Here is a 22,629-nt window from a genome sequence, read left to right on the forward strand (position 1 = left end):
GCACACCCATGCACCTATGGTTAGCTTTAACCGGATTTAAAAAAAAAAAAAGGGTTTGTTCATTTTATTTGATTTTTACTTGCTGTTGTACACGAGGGGGAATGTTGGTGGGGATATGCGGACACCTATGAGCGCTCTCGCTCATTTCTTAGGCCTTTCTGCTGTTCTTCATTGCTGGGGCATGTATACTCTGAGAGCTCTGGTCTCAGACATGCCCTCTGCACTTGTACATGCTCCGTGTAAGATTAGGAGCTCAGGCAGCGCCTCATTATTATGCATGATGCACTGCCTCCTGCTCCTAAATGGCTGCTTCCGTGTAGGACTAAGCTAGTCCGGCATGGAAGATTAGTAAATCTGGGGGCATATTAAAGTGAACAGTGTTCTTTCTGAATGTTTTAAGCTCACACTAAAGCTCATAGAAAGACATTTAGACTCCATAATGAAAAGCAGAGGATAGTGTCAGTGACTTCATTGCAGGGCTAAACAAGTATCTTAATATGTGGGCAATAGGACATCAAGGAAGTGCTTCTCAAATGTTAGGAAACCTTATGATAAGGAACCACATACTCAGGTATTTATGTGAGGATATGAAAATCAGGCAGACAGACCAGCAAAGTACCTCAGCTAATGAGATGGGTAGAAATAGAAAACTCTAGCTAGCCAACAGGGTACACCTATACAAGAATGGGGCACTGTAAGTAGTTATAAAGAAACTAATAGGACAGTCTAATCACCACAGAACATTCCTCAGAGAAAAATTACACAATTGCTTCTAGTAAGTACCAATATATGTTTATTAAATGCTTCCTGTGAATCCAGGAAAACAAAGATATGTTAGGTAACTAAAAAAGATTGCTGCATTATGCTGAAATTGCAGCTGTTCCAGATTTGTGCAAATGGCAGGGACTGTAGCAGTGCTTTTCAATTTGAGCCATAGGAGGGGACTTCTACAGGTTCCATTGGAATGGGTGGTCAGAGAGAATGGAGGTGGCAATGTTTAATGTTATGCCAGCAGAAGTTGTTATTGGAGAACCCCGTAACTAAACAGCAGCTTATGTCACTGATTTATACTCCTTCTTAAATTCCTGTAAGAATTGTCTGCCTGATCAAAGGTTAAATGAATGCTTCAAGTTACTGAATACAAATTGAGACAGTCTGTTATTGTAATTTACTGCTGCAGTTTAAGATGTTTTATTTTTTTTCTCTGTGATAATACAATATAGCTGTCTTTTTATTTTTATTGGCAGGGCTACACTGTGAAGGTCTCTACCGCATCTCTGGGTCCAGTGATCAGATACAAGTCATGAAAATGACATTTGTTACAGGTAATGCACAGCATTGCACAACTAGATAACCACTCCATGCTATCATTCAAGAATATCTTCAATTCTTCATATATATCTTCAACCACTCCATAAAAACAAATGCAGTATTTGATAACACTAGCCTGCCTGATTGTCAGTATCAAATATGAAAACCTGGTCAGTTAAACGTTACCAGCTTCCCAACAGAACACCCATTTATTTAAGGAAATGTGAGTGCATTGTCAAATATAAGGTGTTCATTGAAAGAGATTCCCTGAAATGCATGTATTTATAGAATTTTTGAAGAAGAAAGCATAGGGTTTTGAATTAACACATATTTATTTGTATCTCACTCTCTCTACCATTATAAAAATACACATAGTTTGAGGATATACATTTCCACTGAGCTGCACAACACTGAATTACAACACAATTAAAGTACACCATCAGACAACAAAGTAGCACACCTCAAAAGTGAGTGCTGCTTTGGATGTTGCTGGTGGGATGCAAGTCCAGCTCTCCCTACTACATACAGTTGATAGAGCAGGAAACAACAAAATGTGGTCAACAAGTTGTTTCATGATGAAATCCTGCTTGACCATCCACATGACAACCAAATATGTGTGTGTGTGTGTGTGTGTGTGTGTGTGTGTGTGTGTGTGTGTGTGTGTGTGTGTGTGTGTGTGTGTGAGTGTTTGTGTGTGTGTGTGTGTGTGTGTGTGTGTGTGTGTGTGTGTGTCTTCCATAATTTTGTTCTTTTGTAAAATGGATGATGATTCAAATGTTTGAATAGAATTTCTGGTTTGCAATATGTAAATCACTGTTCGCCATACAGGCTTACTGCCTTTGTTGTTTCTATTTGTACACCAGCAATGATTCAGAGTTTTTTGTTGTTTATTTTCTTATCTGGTAGTTTGACAGTGTAGGATATATAAATAAGGAGGGCTGTGGCAGTTGAAGTGCATTTTCCAACTAATTTTTTCTTGACAAGATAACATAGCGCGCACGCTGCGTGCTCGCGTGTGCTCACACACACACACACACACACACACACACACACACACACACACACACACACACACACACACACACACACACACACACACACACACACACACAAATACAGATAGATAGATAGATAGATAGATAGATAGATAGATAGATAGATAGATAGATACATAGATAGATATGGGTTGCAGCCAGTTGTTTGAATGACCAGCTATATTAAAATCTGTTTGCTCGATGCAGAGAGATGGTCAAAAGGTGTGCAAGTATGGCAATTTCTGGATAATGGAGTTACTGTATATATATATATATATATATATATATATATATATATATATATATATATATATATATATATATATATATATATATATATATATATATATATGCACCAACTCCAAGATAGCACAACAGTAGAGAAGGAGCAAATTCCATAATTCAATATTTAGAATTTTCAGTCTTTTTGGGATTCAGTCTTTTGATTTTCAGTTATTTGATAGTAAACTATATATATATATATATATATATATATATATATATATATATATATATATATATATATATATATATATATATATATATATATATATATATATATATATATATATATATATATATATATATATGTGGGTCTACTTTGTTTTGTTGAATCTCATTTCACTGAATTTCATTTCACCCCAACACCATCGCTGAAAACACAAATTACTGAAACCTCATTTCACTGAATCTCATTTCACTGAAATTAACTTAGCACTGTGTAAAGTACTGTAAGGCAAGTAAAAGGTATATGCCCTTTTCCCTACTGTAGTGCAACCCTGGAGTTAACATATATAGTTAAGGGGGGTGGGGGGCACAGCTCCCCACATTGGGAGGGTGTGGGAGGGGAGGGCTGAGCCACACACTTTGTTTTATATTGTATTTTACCTAAAACTTCAAAACAATACATTTTAAACAATAGACATGCATAGTTACAACACCAATGACTAACTCTCTCCAGAAGACAATATGTACTCAGACTAAGTCATACTGCCTCTGCAGAAGAGCATGAATGGCAGCGCTACTGTACACCAACTGTAGTGCAGCATGCGCTCCAATTTTCAAATAAATGTTGGCACAGGTAAGTATGTCTGCTGTACTGATGTGAAACAGTGATTCCGTGAAATGTAATGGATGCGTCACTGTCTCTCACTTGACCAGAAAGTTCATCAGACAGATATCTGACAGAGTTTCAGTGGGGACCCCCCCCCCCAGATTGCAGAGTACCAGTAACAGAGCAAAATAAAACACACACTACCTCTGCTTGTCAGTCATACAGACATTCATTCCAGCTATTTTGTGTGTGTGTGTGTGTGTGTGTGTGTGTGTGTGTGTGTGTGTGTGTGTGTGTGTGTGTGTGTGTGTGTGTGTGTGTGTGTGTGTGCATCATTAGGAACACAACATGTGAATGATATCACTAAGGTTCACAGAGCCACAGCCATAACAATGCTGCACTGTGCCATGGTTTGCCCATTGCAGCGCTCTGAACATGTATGGTACATAAAGACTTCCACTGTGATAAACAGTTGACATTCATATAAACTGATGATTTTTAGAGTCCTGTTGTCCCTTGACCATCCTGGGTGCAGAAAAGAGAAAGCTGAATGTTATGAGCATTTCAGATGGTGTAGTGGTAAATTGCTCTGATTATGCTACAGGGGGTCCTGGGTTCAAGCCTTGGCAGCGCTGATTATTTTGGTACCTTTTTGGCTAGGCTTAAATAGGCCCTAGGGCTAATAGCTTAGTACCTACTTATGAACCTATGAACCTATGAATTTCATATTTCCAGAGGAACTACATACAACAATTGCCAGTGAAACCAATTGATATGCTGCATTCAAGCTTTGCAAAATTCCCATAGCTATACTTAAAATAACTAGCATACAATAACTATATGTTGTTTACATATAGCCCTCTGCCCTCAATCTAAGTATAGAGCTAATAGAAATATTGCTATTGAGACCTGGTTGTTCAGTGGCATTGGTCCTCATCTGTCACCTTAATTCATACAACTCTAAAAAATTGTTGACTGGACCCCTCCCCGTCCCCCATTTTTACCTGTTCTAAAACTGTAAATTTAAAAGTGTGACCCTCATTATTGTAAATATGCACGGCCATGGCATTTTTCAAATCCTGTTTTTTAATGGTGTAATAGTGCTGATATATCCTACTTCTAAGGGCATTAATAGTCTTGCCAATATAAAAACTTAGACATGACTTGCAGACAACATATAGTTATTATATGCTAGTTATTTTAAGTATAGCTATGGGAATTTTACAAAGTTTTTATACCTATACACAGTTTCTTAATAATTTGTATGTAATTTTATATGCTTTCTATTTCCATTAATAGTTATTAATAATGAAATAATTTTATATTGTAGATGTCATTCTGCACCTTTTAGGGAGTATATTTACTGTTTTTGTGTGTGTTTGTGAATATGTTTCAGAGGCCTATACCTTTAAGTGGATTGGCAATTAACACCTGTGTGGTTAAGAGTGTTATATAAGTTGGGTCAATTGTTGATTCTTTGTATTTGCCTTATTCTGATGAAGTTTTTTATTTTAGAAAATGAAAGCGCTCAATAAAGAACCTTTGTGGATCCTGGTCTGTTTCTTCCAACACTTTTTGAATAAATTTACATTGAAAGACTTTCTGGATCAGACAGTCATTGATTATAAGCCATATAAATTCCTTATGGTTGAAATCCAGTGGTTTCCATTATCTTTGGGATATCTAAAATTCATAAAATTATGTATGACCCACGACTATGCCAGATTGTGTCAGCAGCAGGTTCAGAAACCCAGCCATTAGCATTATATATTGATAGTACATTGAAATACTTCTTAAATCAATTTCCATATATCATAAAGGATTCATGGGACTTTCTGAACTACATTAAATAGGAATTTTACCGCAAAGATTGGCTACTAGTCACCATAGATGTTACTGACTTATTTTTATACATACCTCACAATATAGGGATTGAATGGTTTCAAGAAGCACGCATGCAATGTGAAAACTTGCACAATATTGAAACAATTATGTTGGTTGATTTACTGGAAACAGTATTAAAAAATAGCCTCTTCTACTTTGAGGTGGAATATTTTAAGCAAGAAACTAGCGTAGCAATGGGGCAGCATGTGCCCTCCCATATGTAAACATACTCTGATACTGGGAACAACAGCAATTTTTTATACACAATATATGGGCAAGCTAGCTGCCTATGTTCAAGTTTTTGGATGACATATTTATAATCTGAAAGGGTGACAAGACTACATTGAATGAAATTGTAGCCTACTTAAATGGCACCACTGAATTTTTAAGATTTTACCTTTAGTTATTCCATGAATAGTATAAACTACTTGGGCATAACATTATACAAAGACATTGAACTACATAAAGCTAAATCAAAATTATATAGAAAAACAACTTTCTCTAATAATTTCCTTAACTTTTTTAATAACCATCCTTACCATCAAAAGAGAAGCTTAGTAAAGGAGCAGATGGTAAGGATTTCTAGAATTGTCTGATGACACATGTTTTGTTATGGAAGTTAATAAATAAATGGGTATGTTCCTTAACAGAGGCTACCACCTCAAAATGCTTGAAGATATTAAAAAAAAAAAACTAATGAAAAGGGAAAGGAGCTTTTACCCTATACTAGGTAAAGGAATTAACAAGGATGTGACTCATAATAAATTGTCTAACTTCCATGACTACTATAATTTTTAAGTTTTGGTAATGCATCTAACAATATAATAAATATTGTCAAGAATAACTGGAAGTTCATACAAAGTGATGCAAGTATTAATATGATAATAGGTGCAGCCACCAATTTTATTTTCAAGTGATATTTAAAATTGAAGGAAAAGTTAGAATGGAGAAATATACTTAGAGAAATGAGAAATAAAGGCATGTTGAGATGTGGATCATGCCAGCAATGAAAAATATATGAGTAGGGCAATCCTCAAAATTGAGAACACTGCCACAAGAACTTAGATTGTTTAAGACATGTGATTGTAACACCAGTGGAGTGATTTACATAGCTTTCTGTGATTTTTGCCATTCTTTTTATATTATAATGGCAAATTGAAAGAGCCCTTAAAATGCATATACATGAACATTGCTACGAGGTTAAAAGACAGTAAGTAAGTAATGCCCTATGCAAACACAAATTAAATTGTCTAAGTAATGAAAAGGTTTTACGATCAAGTTCCAAAAACAATTGGTGGTTGTAGGGAATGAATGCTATTATGTAAACAATGCTTGATAACAATGGTATGTATCATCATGGGCGTGTATGTATCTCTTGACAGAAGATTTTAAAAAAAGATGGCAAAAGCTGACTATTGGAGAAGATTAAAGCTATCCATAATACTAATTAAAGAGGGTACTCAATGCTAATGAATCCTTTCAAGAATGTGATTGTTATTCCATTCAGCCTCTTGTCATATGACCAGCTTGTACTCAAGAGGATTATTTTCTGTTTAAGCTTAATGTTTCCATTGCTTTTAGGTCTGTTTCCTTTACAACCCCAAATTAATCCTCTTCTTAACAATCTTCATCTATTTATTGTATTAGATATTTTCCTATTTTTTCAAACAATACATACCCTTACTCTGCCCTCCTACCTCTGTCCTCCTCTTATTATTTTCCTGTTTTCGCTTTCTTGCCCCATTCCTGCCTTACTTATGTTGTAGCTCAGCCATCATCTGAGATGAAAACAGAAAATTCTACACTTAGATGTTTCCATAATCCAAATTCTGTGTTTCTTGCTTGAATTAAGATAAAACAGTCTTATTCTTGAGACTGTCTTCTCCGCCAGTCATAGCATGCTATTCCCCTTTCCCTATATGGTTTGTTTTACTGTTTCCGTACCTTATCATTTCTGCCTGCATATATATATCTTTTGTGCATTTTCTAAAAATGCATGCTTCCTTTGGTTTTAAAAGTGATCACATACTTCCTTTGGTTTTAAAAGCATCTTTTAAAAAAAGCAGTTGCTTTCCTTCACTATTTACATCATAGTACTCCCTTGTCATCTGTCTTCTTTGTTTATCCCAATATCACTCATTCCTGTGAAAATCTTCACTCTCCATATTCCTCACTTTTGCACTGGACATTACCTTTGAAACATTACCCACTATAATTTTATCTATGCACAGCGCATAATAACATAATGTAGCTTAAAGCCCTTGATAAGATTTGTTATAGTACGTACCTTATATATATTACAGTTGCATTCCATTGCTTTCACTGGGAATTGCAGAGGTCCATTTGAACTTTTACATTTCAGTTTTTAAACAAGATGAGTATTTTATTCCCTTCCATTTTACAGTCTTAAAATTTTCCCATATGTGCTTTCAGACCATGTCCCCCTACCAGATTTAAATAACATATGTTAGTTACCACCCTTTCCCCCAGCAGCTTAAACAATAATATCCAGTAAGAGCACCCCAGCACTACCAGGTTATACCTCATACCATACTTTTCGGCCCCAAAACTTGGACCGAACCACAAAAGGAGGGGGAGTATCAATATTCGTCAAAGATATCCACACCTCCAGGTTGGTGGTACAGCATGAAGCATCAGAGACTATCCATGTGTAACTAACAGTGGGTAAAACTGCCATCCAGTTTATAGCCTGCTACAGACCACCCACCCAAACCCAGGAACCCCACTCGGCCTTCCTGAGAACACTGGAAAATATGAAGATCTCTCCAAACACCATTATGTTGGGTGACTTCAACTACCCAACCATAGACTGGGAGCATTACTCTAGCTCCAACACCCTAACCCAAAGATTCCCAGAATTTATAAACTCAAATGCTATGGAACAACTTGTTACCACTCCCACAAGAGGGGAAAACATACTGGACCTGATCATCACCAACATGGGGACTCTATGCTCCAGACCAGAAGTGTATCCCTCACTGGTAAGATCAGACCATAAACTAATCTCACTGGATATTCACATCCCGACCCCACCCCATGCCCAGAAAACCACAGTGAAAAACTTCTCTAAGCAAATTTCACACTCCTCAAAACTGAGGTGGAATCCTTCAAAGCCCCCGGGCCTGTGGATATAGACCACAAAATCCTTTATAAACGCATTCTATGAACACCTTCAGGAATGCATGGATCATGCAATCCCAAATAAAACCAAGACCCAATCCTCCAAGGGCAGACGTGCTGTCTGGTGGACCCCAGCCATAAACAAACTATACAATAGAAGGAGGAAGCTACTACATGACAGAGCAAAATCCCAAAATGGAAAGGCATCTCTGATCAGTATTAGCAAAAAACTACGGGCACTCATAAAATCGTTTAAGGCCAGCTTCGAAAGAAAAATTGCATAGGACACTAAGGATAATCACAAGGCTTTCTTTAGTTATGTTAGGAACCTGGGTGGGAATTCCCAGATATGCACAGAATTAGTCCAAAATGACAAAAAATACACCGAACCCACAGACATTGCCAACATCCTAGCTGACAGGTTCAGTGTAAACTTCTCCCCCCTCTCCCCACCAAAAGGGCTAATATCTATCCCAGCAGAGTGCTGCCCCCCTGACATCTCAGATACTCAGGTAAGAGCTGCCATCTCCAAAGCAAGAAACACAGCATCAGTGGGACCAGGCGTCCTACATGAACTCCAAGAAGAGCTAAACCCAAACCTAAAACTACTGTTCAATCTCAGCCTTACTACAGGATATGTACCCAAAGAGTGGCGTACAGCAACAGTGGTCCCTCTCCACAAAGGTGGTGCCTCAACAGATCCTGGAAACTATTGCCCCATAAGTCTCACTAGCTTGGTCTGCAAAGCTATGGAAAGGATCATCATGGACTTTATAAATAAAGATATTGGGAACCTACAGACACTGGATCCTACCCAGTTCGGCTTTGTTAAGGGCAGATCCTGCCTCTTAAACCTGGTCGATTTCTTTGAAACAGTCACCAAGGCCATTGACAAGGGGAAGGTGGTCCACACAGCCTACCTGGACCTCGCAAAAGCCTTTGATACAATACCCCACTGGGGCATTATAGATAAGCTCACCAGCTTAAATATAAACCCCTATGCCACTAGATGGGTTGCAAACTGGCTCAAGGACAGAACCCACATGGTTAGAATAGCTGGAGCCATGTCAGACTCCAAACCAGTTACAAGTGGCATCCCACAAGGCTCAGTCTTGGGACCTCTCTTGTTCGGTATATATTTCTTGGAGGTACAGGCCAACATGGAAGGACTGTGGCTGACCAAGTTCACAGATGACGGCAAACTGGGTGCCATAATAGACTCTCCAGCTGACACAAGCATCCTCCAAAGGGCCTCATAGAAACAGACAACTGGTGCCAGAGCCATGGCCTCAAGCTAAACGCCAAAAGTGTATAGTCATCCCTTTGGCAAAAACAAAGTGCCCACAAATTACCACATAGGTGGTAATCCATTAAGTACAGAAGAAGTAATTAGGGACCTGGGGACCCAAGTTGATAGCAATCTCTCATTTGACAACCACGTGGCCAAAGTGGTTAGAAAAACATTTTATATAGCCCACCTAATCATGAAGGGATTCACATCTAGATCAGGGGAGGTCATCGTGCCTCTTTACTCATCCCTCATCAGGCCCATAATTGAGCACAATGCCCCTTTTGGGATGTACCTTACCAGACACCTGCAGCAACTGGAAAGACCCCAAAAGTACCTCCCTAACAGGATCAAGGGGCTCAAACAGGTGCTGTATGCTGCCCGGTTAAAGAAACTCCAGCTCTACTCAGTGGCATACCACCTGCTCAGAGGCGATCTGTGCCTGACGTATAAAACCATGTCCAACCCGGAATTAATGGACATGCTGCACCTCAGAAAATCCAAATCCCATCGAGCTACACGCTCGAGGAACTTAAACCTCAGCACTGAAATAAATAGGACATGCTGGAGGGACAGATTCATAACCCAGAGGCTCCCTTCACTCTGGAATAAAATCTCAGTCCAGGTTAGGCAGAGTCCTCATTGACTCTTCAAGGAATCTTGATGAGTGGATGGGAATCGGTTTACCCGGGTATCACTTCTGTGTCACTGTTAGACAGAGGCACAGTATACTTTCTCGAAAAGGGCATAGCAAAATTAATTTAAAATGGGTGGCGATAGCCATACACACTCTGGCTAGGCTTATAAATGCCCTAGGGCAGATAGCCTAGTATGAACCTATGAACCTATGAACCTATGAACATGTTAACAGTTGCTTAAGTATAATGTGATAATTAAGCAACTGTTAACATGTTAACAGTTGCTTAAGTATAATGTGATAATTCTCTATGTAAGTGGTCAATAATATTTACACTTTGAACAAAAACAATTCTAAGAACTAAATGAACACTGTTATGGAGAAAGGCGATTCTATTGATAGGGATGACTGCAATTAGGGATACAGATGATAGGCAAGAGGGGGCTTAAATTTATTAGAGAAAACTGGCAAAAGAACCAAGATATTAGGAGCAAGTAACTAGAGATGGAAAGATGACAGAATGTGAGCACGCCAAGAATGTATTTGGACTGCAGGTTAGAGATTGCCTTCCCTATCAGGGATTGAAAAGAGTATAGGCAAAGAGAATTAAATAAATTGGTTCTAAATGAAAGACCAGCACTGGTAGAGTGTTTAGTAGAATCAAAAACAGAAGCTGCCATTAAGAAAGGAATAATTAGTACACCATATAAAATATTGCATGATAACTATAAGAATCAATCAGAGGAGGTAAAAAGGATTGGGAAGAGAGACTGGGTAAGCAATTCACAAAAAAATAACAATGGGAGGATATATGTATATTTCCCAAATATGCAGCAAAATCTAGAAGATTTAGGATTTTTGCCTATAAATGTTTACATAGATATTTTTAAACCCCAAGTAGACAACAGAGAATTTTTCCTCAGGCAGACAACAAATGCTGGAGGTGTGAAGGGGAAGAAAGAGGTAGGTGGGACATAATTTTCTGGGAATGCAATGAGTTGGCAGACTTTAAGGATTCTCTGCGAAATGTACTGTCAGAGATCCTGGGTGGGAAGATTGGTCTGAAGAAGGAGATGATCTTTCTGAGCTTTGATACAAAATTGGAATTGCCTAGACATGGTAAAGCATTACCATGCTTAATAGTGATGGCTGCCACAAAGGCAATTACTAGAAAATAGAAACCAAACTCTAAAACCAGCTATACTGGAATTAGCAAATATAGTAACAGAGGTAAACTAACAGGAATTGAGAACTTTAGAAAGGGGTAGGAGCAAACTACATAGGAAAACATGGGATTGTGGGAACAATGCATACAAGGGAAGAATGAGGATTAAAAGGTGGCAGAACTTAAATGAATTATGTAATGTTTGAGTGAGAAAAAATGGGTAGATTATAAGTGATCTATAATGTCTGTAACTGAGAGTGTGTCATTATGGTTTGTGATGTAAAATGCTTGCAACTAGGATTGTGTCAATGTGGTTTGTTTTCATTTATATAAATGTATGTTTGCCTGTGTGGTAAGTGATGGTTTACTAAAGCTGTTTCTTGTTTAAAAAAGACAGGAGTTGAATCATTTATGTAATATTGCTTAGGTTATATGAGATATAGTAATACATGTGAAGTATAATGTTTGCTATGTTAACATAGTTTGATTACTTTTATATGAATGTAAATTTCCCTATGACACAAGTGATAATTCAATAAAGATGATTGGCGAAGTAAAAAAAAAATAGCAACAATTTACTTTTTTTATAACACCTGTAATAACTGCCCAAGTTAACTTCTTTACTGCCCATTCTTTATAACTTGTCTTTTAACCATTTACTTGTATCTCATAGTCCTTTTCAATGTTCTCTAATAGCATTCCCTGTCTCTGTCAGCATACTTTTCATGGCTCATGAATTCTTATATCATCTGTTCTTTCATAGATCCACTGTTGTTATTCATATCTGTTACCTTCCCATTCTGCTTCCTTTTATTGTGTGTTTTTCATGATTTGAACCATCCCTCAGTTTCAAATGTTCCGTCCTATCTGACTACATATTCTCAAAATTACTTTTACTTTCAAATTTCACTCTATTTTATTTTGTTGTCTTTCCCTTCTGGCTCATGATTCTCAGACTATCCTCCTCCTAGTCACCACTTCTTTAATTTTAATGTATTTCTTCTCCACACCAAAACATGCAGTGCAGCTCCTCAGGATATGTTCTTATGACTGTTTTCAGTGTTAGTATCTTTTCTGAAATTCTTTGCTGATGTTGCTGCTGCTGTTTCCTTTAGATTGCAGCCTAAGTTACATAAAAAATAAGTAAATACAATTATAACAGAGCTTTATCCTTATATTTTTGGATACATGCATTATTATTATTATTATTATTTTTATTATTATTATTATTATTTCCATTTTAACCATACTGTCACATACTTCTCAACTGTCCTAATTTTCAGGGACCTTCCTGATACTGACTCAAATTTTTGCTCTGTCACTCTTAATCCCTCCTAAACCTGGTGACTTTTGAAGAAAAGTTGGTGAATTATAGTTAATAAATAAGGACAGTAATTAGTGTTATATACTTTTTACTTCCCAAAATATTTATTAACTCACATTTTCTTATTTTGTTAGTGTCTCAAGTTAATAGTAGTATCCCTGATTTTCTCTAATTACTTCAGGATTTGTCCCTGATTTGTGGAACGCTATCAGTCACTTTAGAAAGGCATGCAAAATGGCCCATTACCCTTTATTTATAATAATACTTCTCCACATCTCCCACATGGTACTCATATTGTATCCTTAACCTTTACCTACTTGTCCTTTTATATCTGCCTGTTAGAGTAAAACATCTACTTAGATTTCTTTACTTATTTGAGAAACTTTAATATATCTAGAATGCTTTCACTCAAACTCTTTATTTCAAGCTTACAAGTAAGCTATTTTACATTGTTTCAGAGGCAGACCATGCAATATTTTGCTATCTTCTGTTTCAATCTTATCTATGCCTATTTAGAGACAAGGCACCCAGATTTGATAAAATCAATTCTAGGTTTAACTTCTGCTGGTGATGTCTTGTCCTGGCTTTTCTGTATTCCCAAGCAATCTTTACTGTTGTCAGATGTTATTTGCTTACCTCTAGATAATTTGCTATATCTACCAATAATTATTTTTGTCTTTTGCTGTCACTGTTGCTTGCTGTTGAGTTGTGTACTTTGTTCTTGGGATTATGATTCCCATTGCCAGTTTTTTGTTTTTTTTTACAAATTTTAGAACATACATGCAGTGCTATCATGTTTCTTCTGTTCTTTTGGCATATTTGTATGTATAATGTATTTTGTCACATTTTTCTCAGATATAAATGTAGACTTTTCCATACAGTCTTCTGTAATGTCACTTATGAAGGCATTGCAAAAGAAAAATCATAGTGCTTGCCTCTATTATAGCCCCATAAGAATTATTTTCCCTAAATGGACTCCATTTTCTTCACCCTTCTGTGTTATATTCTTGTGTAACCAAATGGGTTTCTCTCAAGACTCTCCAGGTTTAGTAACCTTTTTAATACCATGTTATATTCCTTACTTATTTCTAACCAGACTATATCTATCACAATTTTCTGATCTATAATACCAGAACTACAAATGAAATATATATATATATATATATATATATATATATATATATATATATATATATATATATATATATATATGCTGGATTCATCTAACATAGCTTTTCCATTACAAATCCATATATTTGTTTGCATTGTATATCTGACTGTTGTTATTTTCAGGAAATTTTACAATTATTTTGACCTTTAGAGTGATTATATAATTTTCTCTGTAGATTGGTGAAACAAATAGGTTGGGCGCTTCCAGCTAATGTCCTGCTCCAGTCTCTGAAAGGGAATCATGTTTGCTGTACAGCAGAATTCAGCAATTTAGCCATACTATGATTTCATGAAAAGATTACTAAATGACGTTACCTGCTCTCCTGTATATTCCATATGAATTCCAGGGTGTTTCCCTTTAGATTCCATTGCCTTGGGCAGGTTTTGTTTAAAGCATTTTATCCATTGCAGTTTTCCTTGCAAAAATGGGATCAATACACATTAATTTCCTCTAAGTATATTTTGTACAATTACTTATTTAGCAGCATTATCATTACATTGGTCAATAAAATTTTGTTTACTAATCTATGACTGACCAACACCCATAAGTGCTCCGTTTTGCACCAGTCAGTGATTTGCCCATGAAGAGGGCATAGAAGACAGAATTAAAATAATTTATTTTGTACAATATATAGTCTTATTTTGCAAGAGACAGTCTTCCTAATTGATGGTTTAGGATTACGTTATGCACTCAAACAATTTTTTGTTTCAGCCATTTATAACAGCTTTATAAAAGATTAGATAAGTTATATACTGGGAGGAACTAAACATAATAATCAGAAGATACAAACATAACTAAATGTTGTTCATATTTTGAGAAAAATAACTCAAAATATAATTCCAGGACGATCTTAACACTGAGATTATAGCCTGGCAAGGACATCTATTCCATTTTTTTAGAAATTAAGAAAAGCCTGTCATCTTATGAAAGAGAAAAATCTTACACAACATATGCAGCTTTCTCACAATCCCCTCAACATTTACTGGAATTTATACATACTACCTCTGTGTGAGGGCTTCTGTGTCTTATTTTCATCCTCTATGTGAACATTTTTCCATTATCTCTCTTCCATATCTGTTATTCACCATATTTTCATAATTTCACCAAGGGTTTTTAAGCAACAGGCAGAGTGAATTGTATCCACTTTTGTTCATTTTTTTTACTGTATCTTTTAATGTCTAAATATTTCAAATGTTTGTTAGAAAATAGAAATATTACTGTTTTAAAGAACTGTTTCCAGGAAAAAATCAAGACGTGACCAAGATTTGTGGCAATTGGAGTAGAAGGTGTATAGGTTGTCCTTAGTTAAGATGTTACTAAATGCAATAGTGTCAATAAGGTAAAAGTCTGAGATAAGTTCTTCTAGAGCTACCGAGGCTTGAAAGTTATATGATAAAGAATTACTGGTGCGGTCTAAATTAGGATTGATTACCGCATTCCAATCCCCACCTATTATATAAAGATAATTTTGAAACGAACTAAGAATATTATAGATTTCTAGTATGAAGGTGTGTTGTTGAGAGCAAGGGCCATAAAGGTTAAGAAAAAGAACTGGTTTAGTTGTGCCAGGGAGAATAGAAGTAAAATAGCACCACCTGCCATGTTTGTCAGATTTGATTACATTTATGGTGTCCTGATATTGTTTCTTAATTATAATGGCTACTCCCTTAGAGTTTGTGCTATCCCCATCAGCTATAATAATTCTAATCCATTTCTTGGTGGAGACTTTGTCCCATCCCTCTTTTGACAGGTGTGTCTCCTGTAGGAAGCAAATATTGGCCTGGGATTTAAAGATAAGATGAAGTAGCAGATTTCTTTTGGCAGGATTTTGTAGTCCTTTAACATTCCAACTATCTATAGCCCAACTCATGGAGACAAACTAACAGGTTGAATTAGTGAAGCAATATAAAGTTGAGAGACAGTTAAGGAATCTGAATGTGACATAGGATGCTGAGAGTATATTACCCAAAGATTAAATAGGGTGAGGTGTGAGTATATCAGCAAGAGTACTGACTTTGAAAACAATTTAGACGTATCTGTAGGGATAGCAAAATACTTCTTCATACTATACCCAGTGCCTAACTTGAACCCCTTAAGAGAAGAAGTAAAAAAAAACACATAACAAAACCAGAACACTATTATACATATGTACAAATTACTAAAATTCCTACAGAGCGTCAACCTAGAGTGCCAACCAGAACACACAAGAGCATCCAAGTGACTAAATATTAATAATATGAGTAAACTATAGGAAGTCCTAAAGATTATCATACATTCAAAACAGACGTATTAAACAGCAAATATAATATCTGACATTTTTACATAAATTCTATAGTAATAAAGCAGAGGATATAAACCAGTAACACTGAAGGAGCACTGAAGTGCTATATAGCTAGACAATGAGAGTAGAGCAAGCCTGGGTGAGACTACATCTTGAGAATAAAGCGACGTCCATGTGTAGACCAGAACTCTATTTATGATACAATTATGAGGCAGTCCAAAAACAATGGTGCACATTAGGAAATAAGTGCATCAAGTTAACAAATTTAACAGTTAATGTAGCAGTCTCCAACTTTTTTTCTAAATTTAACAACACCTTCAGCAGTGAACCAAGATTTCTATCTGATCATGCAAGAATATCCCTTAAAATTATCTTTACACGCACTGCTTTTTCCTATTCTAACTGGTCTCTTAATAACAATCTTTTACATAGCAAGGAGATCCTAAACAAAATTAACAGTACATTTACTGACCTTTACTCTAATCTTGAAAACTCCAACATAGCACCAGATATACAATGGGCAGCGTGCAAGGCAGAACTAAGAGGATTTCTGATTAGTAAAGCCTCATTCTTTAAAAAACTCAATAAAAAAAAAGAATCTGATCTGCTCTTTACCCTAGCATCTCTTGAGAAAAAACAGAGAACACATCCTGACTCAAATTCAGAAGACTTGATTAAAGCAACACGCAAAGAATTACTTGATCTACACTCTCATAATTACTCTCTTCAGGAACAAAGACTTATTGCTACATATTCTGAATGGGCGCAAATTCCCTCGAGAACTCTGGCTAGAATACTTAAAAATAACAATAGTGCTGCCAAAATTTCCATCCTCCAATATAAGGAGAAACTTTACAAATCAGATTCTGAAATAATTCAATTATTTCATGATTCTTTACTCCGATATTTATAGCAAGAACGACCAAAATTCCTTAAACCCCCAAATAGAAACCTTTCTCAACTCAATTGCTGCCCCTTCCCTTAATCCAGATCAGTCGTCCCTCTTATCCACTCTGTTTAATATTCAAGAGATTCAAAATGTCATTAATAATCTCAAATTAGGCAAATCTCCTGGTCCAGATGGTTTTACTACTAACTTCTTTAAAACCTTTAGTTTAAAAATTGCCCCTATTCTTCTTAAGGTATTCAACTTTATTATAAGAAATGGAATTACTGACCTGCACTGGAATATTTCTAAAATGATTTTAATTTTAAAAAATAATCATGACAAAACAGATCCTCACAGCTACAGACCCATCTCGCTTATTAATGTAGATATTAAAATATTTGCAGCTATTCTGGCCAACAGACTCAAACAGATAATGCCACATATAATATCTCAGGATCAAGCTGGTTTCATGAGTAACAGACATACATGGGACAATACTTTAACGCTGGACTCACTAATACACTTTACTAAAAGAGATAAAAATCCTTTATATGCCTTAACTCTTGACGCCTCAAAAGCATTCGACAGAGTAAACTGGGACTTCCTATTCTCCACCATGTCCCATTTCAATATTCCTAAATCTTTTATAGATATGATCAGAATTCTTTATACAAATTCTTATACCTCCCTATATATAAATAAAAAAAGATCTAATACGATTCTGATTACTAATGGAACAAGACAAGGTTGCCCGCTTTCTCCTTTCCTTTTTAATATATTTATTGAACCTTTCTTTCTATATATTGTTCAGAATACACACCACACTATCCCCAGAATTCTGAATACACAAGTTGCCTTATCGGCTTTTGCCGATGATCTGAATTTATACTTTCAGTATCCCAACTCTGACCTACCAAAATTTATAAATGTAATTAATAACTTTTCTAGTGCCTCTAGCCTTCAAATTAATAAGAAAAAATCACTTATCCTCCCAATTAACCCTGACGCTCTTAAACCTTATTTTTTCCCTGAATCTTCCTTTCATATTTCATATAGTATCAAATATCTCGGCATTAATTTTGAACACAACCAAGCCTCTATTCTTCAAAATAATTTACTAAAATCTTGGGCTACTATATGCCAAGATTTACAAAGATGGAAACTTTTTAAATTAGCCTTTCTTTCTAAAGTAGCCATTGTGAAAATGAATATTCTACCGAGACTTCTCTACCAATTTAATGCTACGAATATAATGATATCAAATAACCTTTTCTTCAAATTTAACAAAAACATCGCAAAATTTCTTTGGTTTCCCAAGAGAGTCAGGATCTCTTACTCTAAACTTACTTTCCCCAAAGAGAAAGGAGGGGTGGGCCTCCCAAATTTTCATTTGTATTATACGATTATTTGCTCAAACAGACTATGGTCCATCTCAAACATGAATTCTAATTCACTCAGCCATACTCCTGCCTGGTTGAAGATATGGCACCGTCATGTTACCTCCAATAAAATCAACCTGAAAGCTATCCCATTTCTTTCCCATATTTCTCTATATAATTCCAAACCACTCCCCTTACTGAAGCATAAAATTAGATTATTTCAAAAATTGATTAAGGACATTAATCTTGAAAACATTCTCCCCCTTCTACAACCACTGCATCTGAATCCAAATCTTAAAATTAATAACAATATGTTTGATCTCTCTAAATTTCCCCTTATCAAGGACTTTACAGTTTGGGACCTTCTTAAACATAAGTCCCTATCGATCACAGAACTACGTGTAACTCTCAAGGCCAATAATAAATACACAGTTACCCTCCGTCAATTACGAGAAATCATATCTTCTCAAGTTGTCTGCATTCCATCTGATTCACGGGAAATCAATAAACTATCTGAAGTTATCTCTACACTTTCAAATCCCAAAAAAACTATTTCTTCCTCTTACAAGATACTTAAACCATTACTAGATAATAATAATTGCCTTTTCTCCACCTTTTGGGACAATGTGAGTTCTCCCATTACGGAGGATCAAAAACTTCTAGCCATAAAAACCACCCTTGAACTTGCTCCCTTCAAAAAACTATTATATACCCAATTGATGTTGAATAACAATGCGTATTACACACCTGTAATACTCAATAAATTTAATCCTAACAACTCCGCTGCTTGTACATGCTGCCCTTGCTTGAGTGCAGACCTTCTTCATATTAGGTGGCACTGTAATCATTCCTATAAATTATGGTGTTCTCTCAAAGTGCGACTAAATAAAATGGATTACTACAACTCCACACTCTCTTGGCAAACAGCCATATTGAATATTCCCCTTTTCAAGATGCCTAAGTTTCACCTTCACATTCTAATCACCCTCTGCTCTTTAATCAAACTCTACATCACTAATAATTGGATAGATCGCACAAAAATGTGCTGGCAGGGTTTCAAAGAGATGGCATTAAAGTATATATCAGCTCAAAAGTTCATTATCAATGGTCCTAGGAAGAAAGCCTATTTCGCCAATCTATGGAAATGCCTGTTAGATGTAATTTTATCTGACTAATATCTTACGTCCCCTTCTTATGTGACATTCCCTTGCGAATACTTGTCTTATTTACTTATTCATTTATTTATTTATCTATACGCTTCTCTTCCCTTTTTTTCTCTTTTGGCTATTCCCTTCCCCTACAAAACCTTTACAATTCTTTCTTTTGGTACTGCCTTTATACATTTAAGGTAGCATGGGTTTTATTTGTGTTTTTGTAAATAGTGTTTATTCAGTTATTTTTGTTTTTTTAGTAGATCTCAATGCCTCCTGTAGCATTATATTTCTCCTATTGCCTTTTTATTCTGTAATTGTATTCTAGTACTGAATGTAATTCCTTATTCAAGTTCATCCACATGTTTTTAACTTAGAATGTTTTGTATTTCTATTCTGTCTGCATTGTTCTTATTTGGAAAATAATAAAAAAATTATTTGAAAAAAAAAAATAAAGAACTGTTTCCAATCACGTAACCTTCCATAAATATGTAATGGCTGCCAATGACTTTTCCATGAGCAACACAAATTGCATGTACTCATTTTATTCTTTTGAATTTAACTTCAGCTTTTGTGAAATCTCACTTTTCACTCAACAGTCAAATCCTGAAGTGGTATTGTAATAATTATGTAGAGATATCAATGCTTGCTATTTTTTTAGTATTATCATGTTTATAAAGTTAGACACAATTTATAAATTATTAAATTCAGTATTTCAAGCTATGAGGCTGTTTTAGTACACTGCCTTCTTAAAACTTGGATCAAATACTTTATCACCCAATAAGAAGTCCAATTGAGTTTTTAATGTTGCACGGTTGTCAATGTCTCTTATTTTATGGGGGAGGTAGTTTTGTTAAACTGTGAAATTTAAGTAAGTATATTTATGAGGGATTGAATTAACACCCTTCTCTAAGTTCCTCATGGCCTTTTCTATCTTACCCTTGGCTAAGATAGCCTCACCCCAACAATGGCTATAATATAATGAATACAGGTTAAGTTTAAAACATCTGCCTCTATAATAAATATACTTAACAAAGGGAATATTGTTAGTAATCCTTCTTAGTACTGATTTGATCCTGTTAAGCTGAGTATTATTATACATACTTAGGGAATTATTATATTACAGTAATGAGCTTATGTAGGCAGTATGTTATGTTATGTTACTAAACTTGTTTTATCACTTAGTGAAATATATTTAGGCAAAGAGCTTATCTATTTCAAAGGTTTGGCATTTATGTTGTTGACATGCTTGTTAATAGTTGTTTCATTTAGGGTCAATATCCCTATGTCTAAATAATCTGTTCATTGATATCTCATCACATACCTATTAAATTACATTGTCATGAATTTACTCCTGGCCTGCTACCTATATCACCCTTAGAAAGATGAAGCTTATAAATGCTTGACCACTCATGCCCATGTTTTACCCCCTATAAAATGAGTGGTGTAAACACCCGTGCAATAAATTTATGAAAAGGCTAGACTTAAAAAGTCATTTTTTATCATTAGCCTATGGAGTTGTTACTGTAGGATAGACCCATTTGCTTTGCTTTGCCCAAGCTGAAATGTCATTCAAACGCTTGTTGAGAATGAGGCAATCATAGAATATAACCACAAAAAAAAAAAATCTTGCAATCGTCATCATTGAAGTTATTTACCCAGCAGTTTTTGCTGGTTGGAAAGGTAGCCATAACTAAATAAAAAAGAATTGGACCCAAGAAGAGCCCTGTGGAACACTCTTATTGATTAGTTTGTTATTAGAAAGAACATTTTGAATTGACGTACACTGTATACAGTTTCTCAGCCAGTAATAAATCCATAAAACTAAATACTGATTAAATTTAAATAAATTTAGAGTATTCATAATTAATGAGTGAGGCAAGTTGTCAAAGTTTTTTCTTAAGGTCTAAATATATGATCCAGCGGATAAACCTGAATCAAGATTTAAGTTAACCTAATCATAAAACTCAAAAAATTTAGTTCAGATTGGTTTCCCCTGTGAAAAAAAAAAAAAAAACATTTGTTAGTGTCCAAGTAGATCACACTGTAATTAAGAGGCTATCAGCAACTGCATGAGGCATCTTTTGACACAGTTTGCCAAAATCATGGTTGAAAAAATGTGTAGAAACAGGCAACCTGATGTCCAGATAGTCAATACTAACCACAGGAAACAAAGTCCAAGTTTCTTCTTCAGGACATCAGGTTGCCTGTTTCTACACATTTTTACAAAATCATGGTTGAACGTATTGGCCTATAATTTTAAGGTAACGACTTATTAAACTTTAAAAATTTGGGGGTAATATGTTTCCCAAGAGGTCTGAAAATTCCTTTATTTAATAAGCCACAATATAGAGGTCTTAAAACAAGAACTAATGTAAATTTAATTGATGAAATTATAACCCCGGGCAATTTGTCTAGTAGCTGTTTCCCTAAGAACTTTTTAGCAACAGTTATCTCAGATATAATGGGAAATATGAACAATTATCAGGCTGAGATGTCAAAAATATCAACATTCCTGTTTGTTGTTGGATTCATAAAATAATAAATGTAGTTATTGAATTAATTGGCTATTAGTCTAGGATTCTCATTTGGTATGCCACAACATCTGAAAAATGTATAGTTTGTTGAATTATAAATATAATTTCAGCTTTATATGTCAAAGACTCCAACTGTCATTGAATAAACTTTGTTTTCAATTAAAGTCAGGTCATTCACCCATACCTTTAAGAGGAAATTTGATGACTGCATGGGTTTCTATGAATTCCAACATAGAAACTTGGGCATTTGAGGTTCTTTGCCAAACTTATAAACATATGGTGAATTCAGACAATAGATTATGGGCTTACCAAATTCTCCCTTCCTCCACAAAGATGGAATGTTCTAGTCTTTGGGTATGCTCACTGAGAGTAACCTTGACCAA

At 35.5% G+C, this 22,629-nt stretch overlaps 1 protein-coding gene across 3 annotated transcripts in view; it reads left to right on the forward strand.

The window, feature by feature from the left end:
- LOC122811845 (N-chimaerin-like) overlaps window positions 1-22,629 on the forward strand; it is a 274,924-nt gene that overhangs the window by 140,581 nt on the left and 111,714 nt on the right. For all 3 annotated transcript variants that reach the window (XM_044083962.1, XM_044083960.1, XM_044083961.1), the window contains one exon: window positions 1,248-1,325. In XM_044083962.1, coding sequence (XP_043939897.1) covers window positions 1,248-1,325 — 78 coding nt within the window. The remainder of the gene's footprint in view (window positions 1-1,247; window positions 1,326-22,629) is intronic.

The sequence above is a fragment of the Protopterus annectens genome, chromosome 9.part0 (assembly GCF_019279795.1).
Source record: "Protopterus annectens isolate FY-2018-M chromosome 9.part0, PAN1.0, whole genome shotgun sequence".
Classification (NCBI taxonomy): domain Eukaryota; kingdom Metazoa; phylum Chordata; order Ceratodontiformes; family Protopteridae; genus Protopterus; species Protopterus annectens.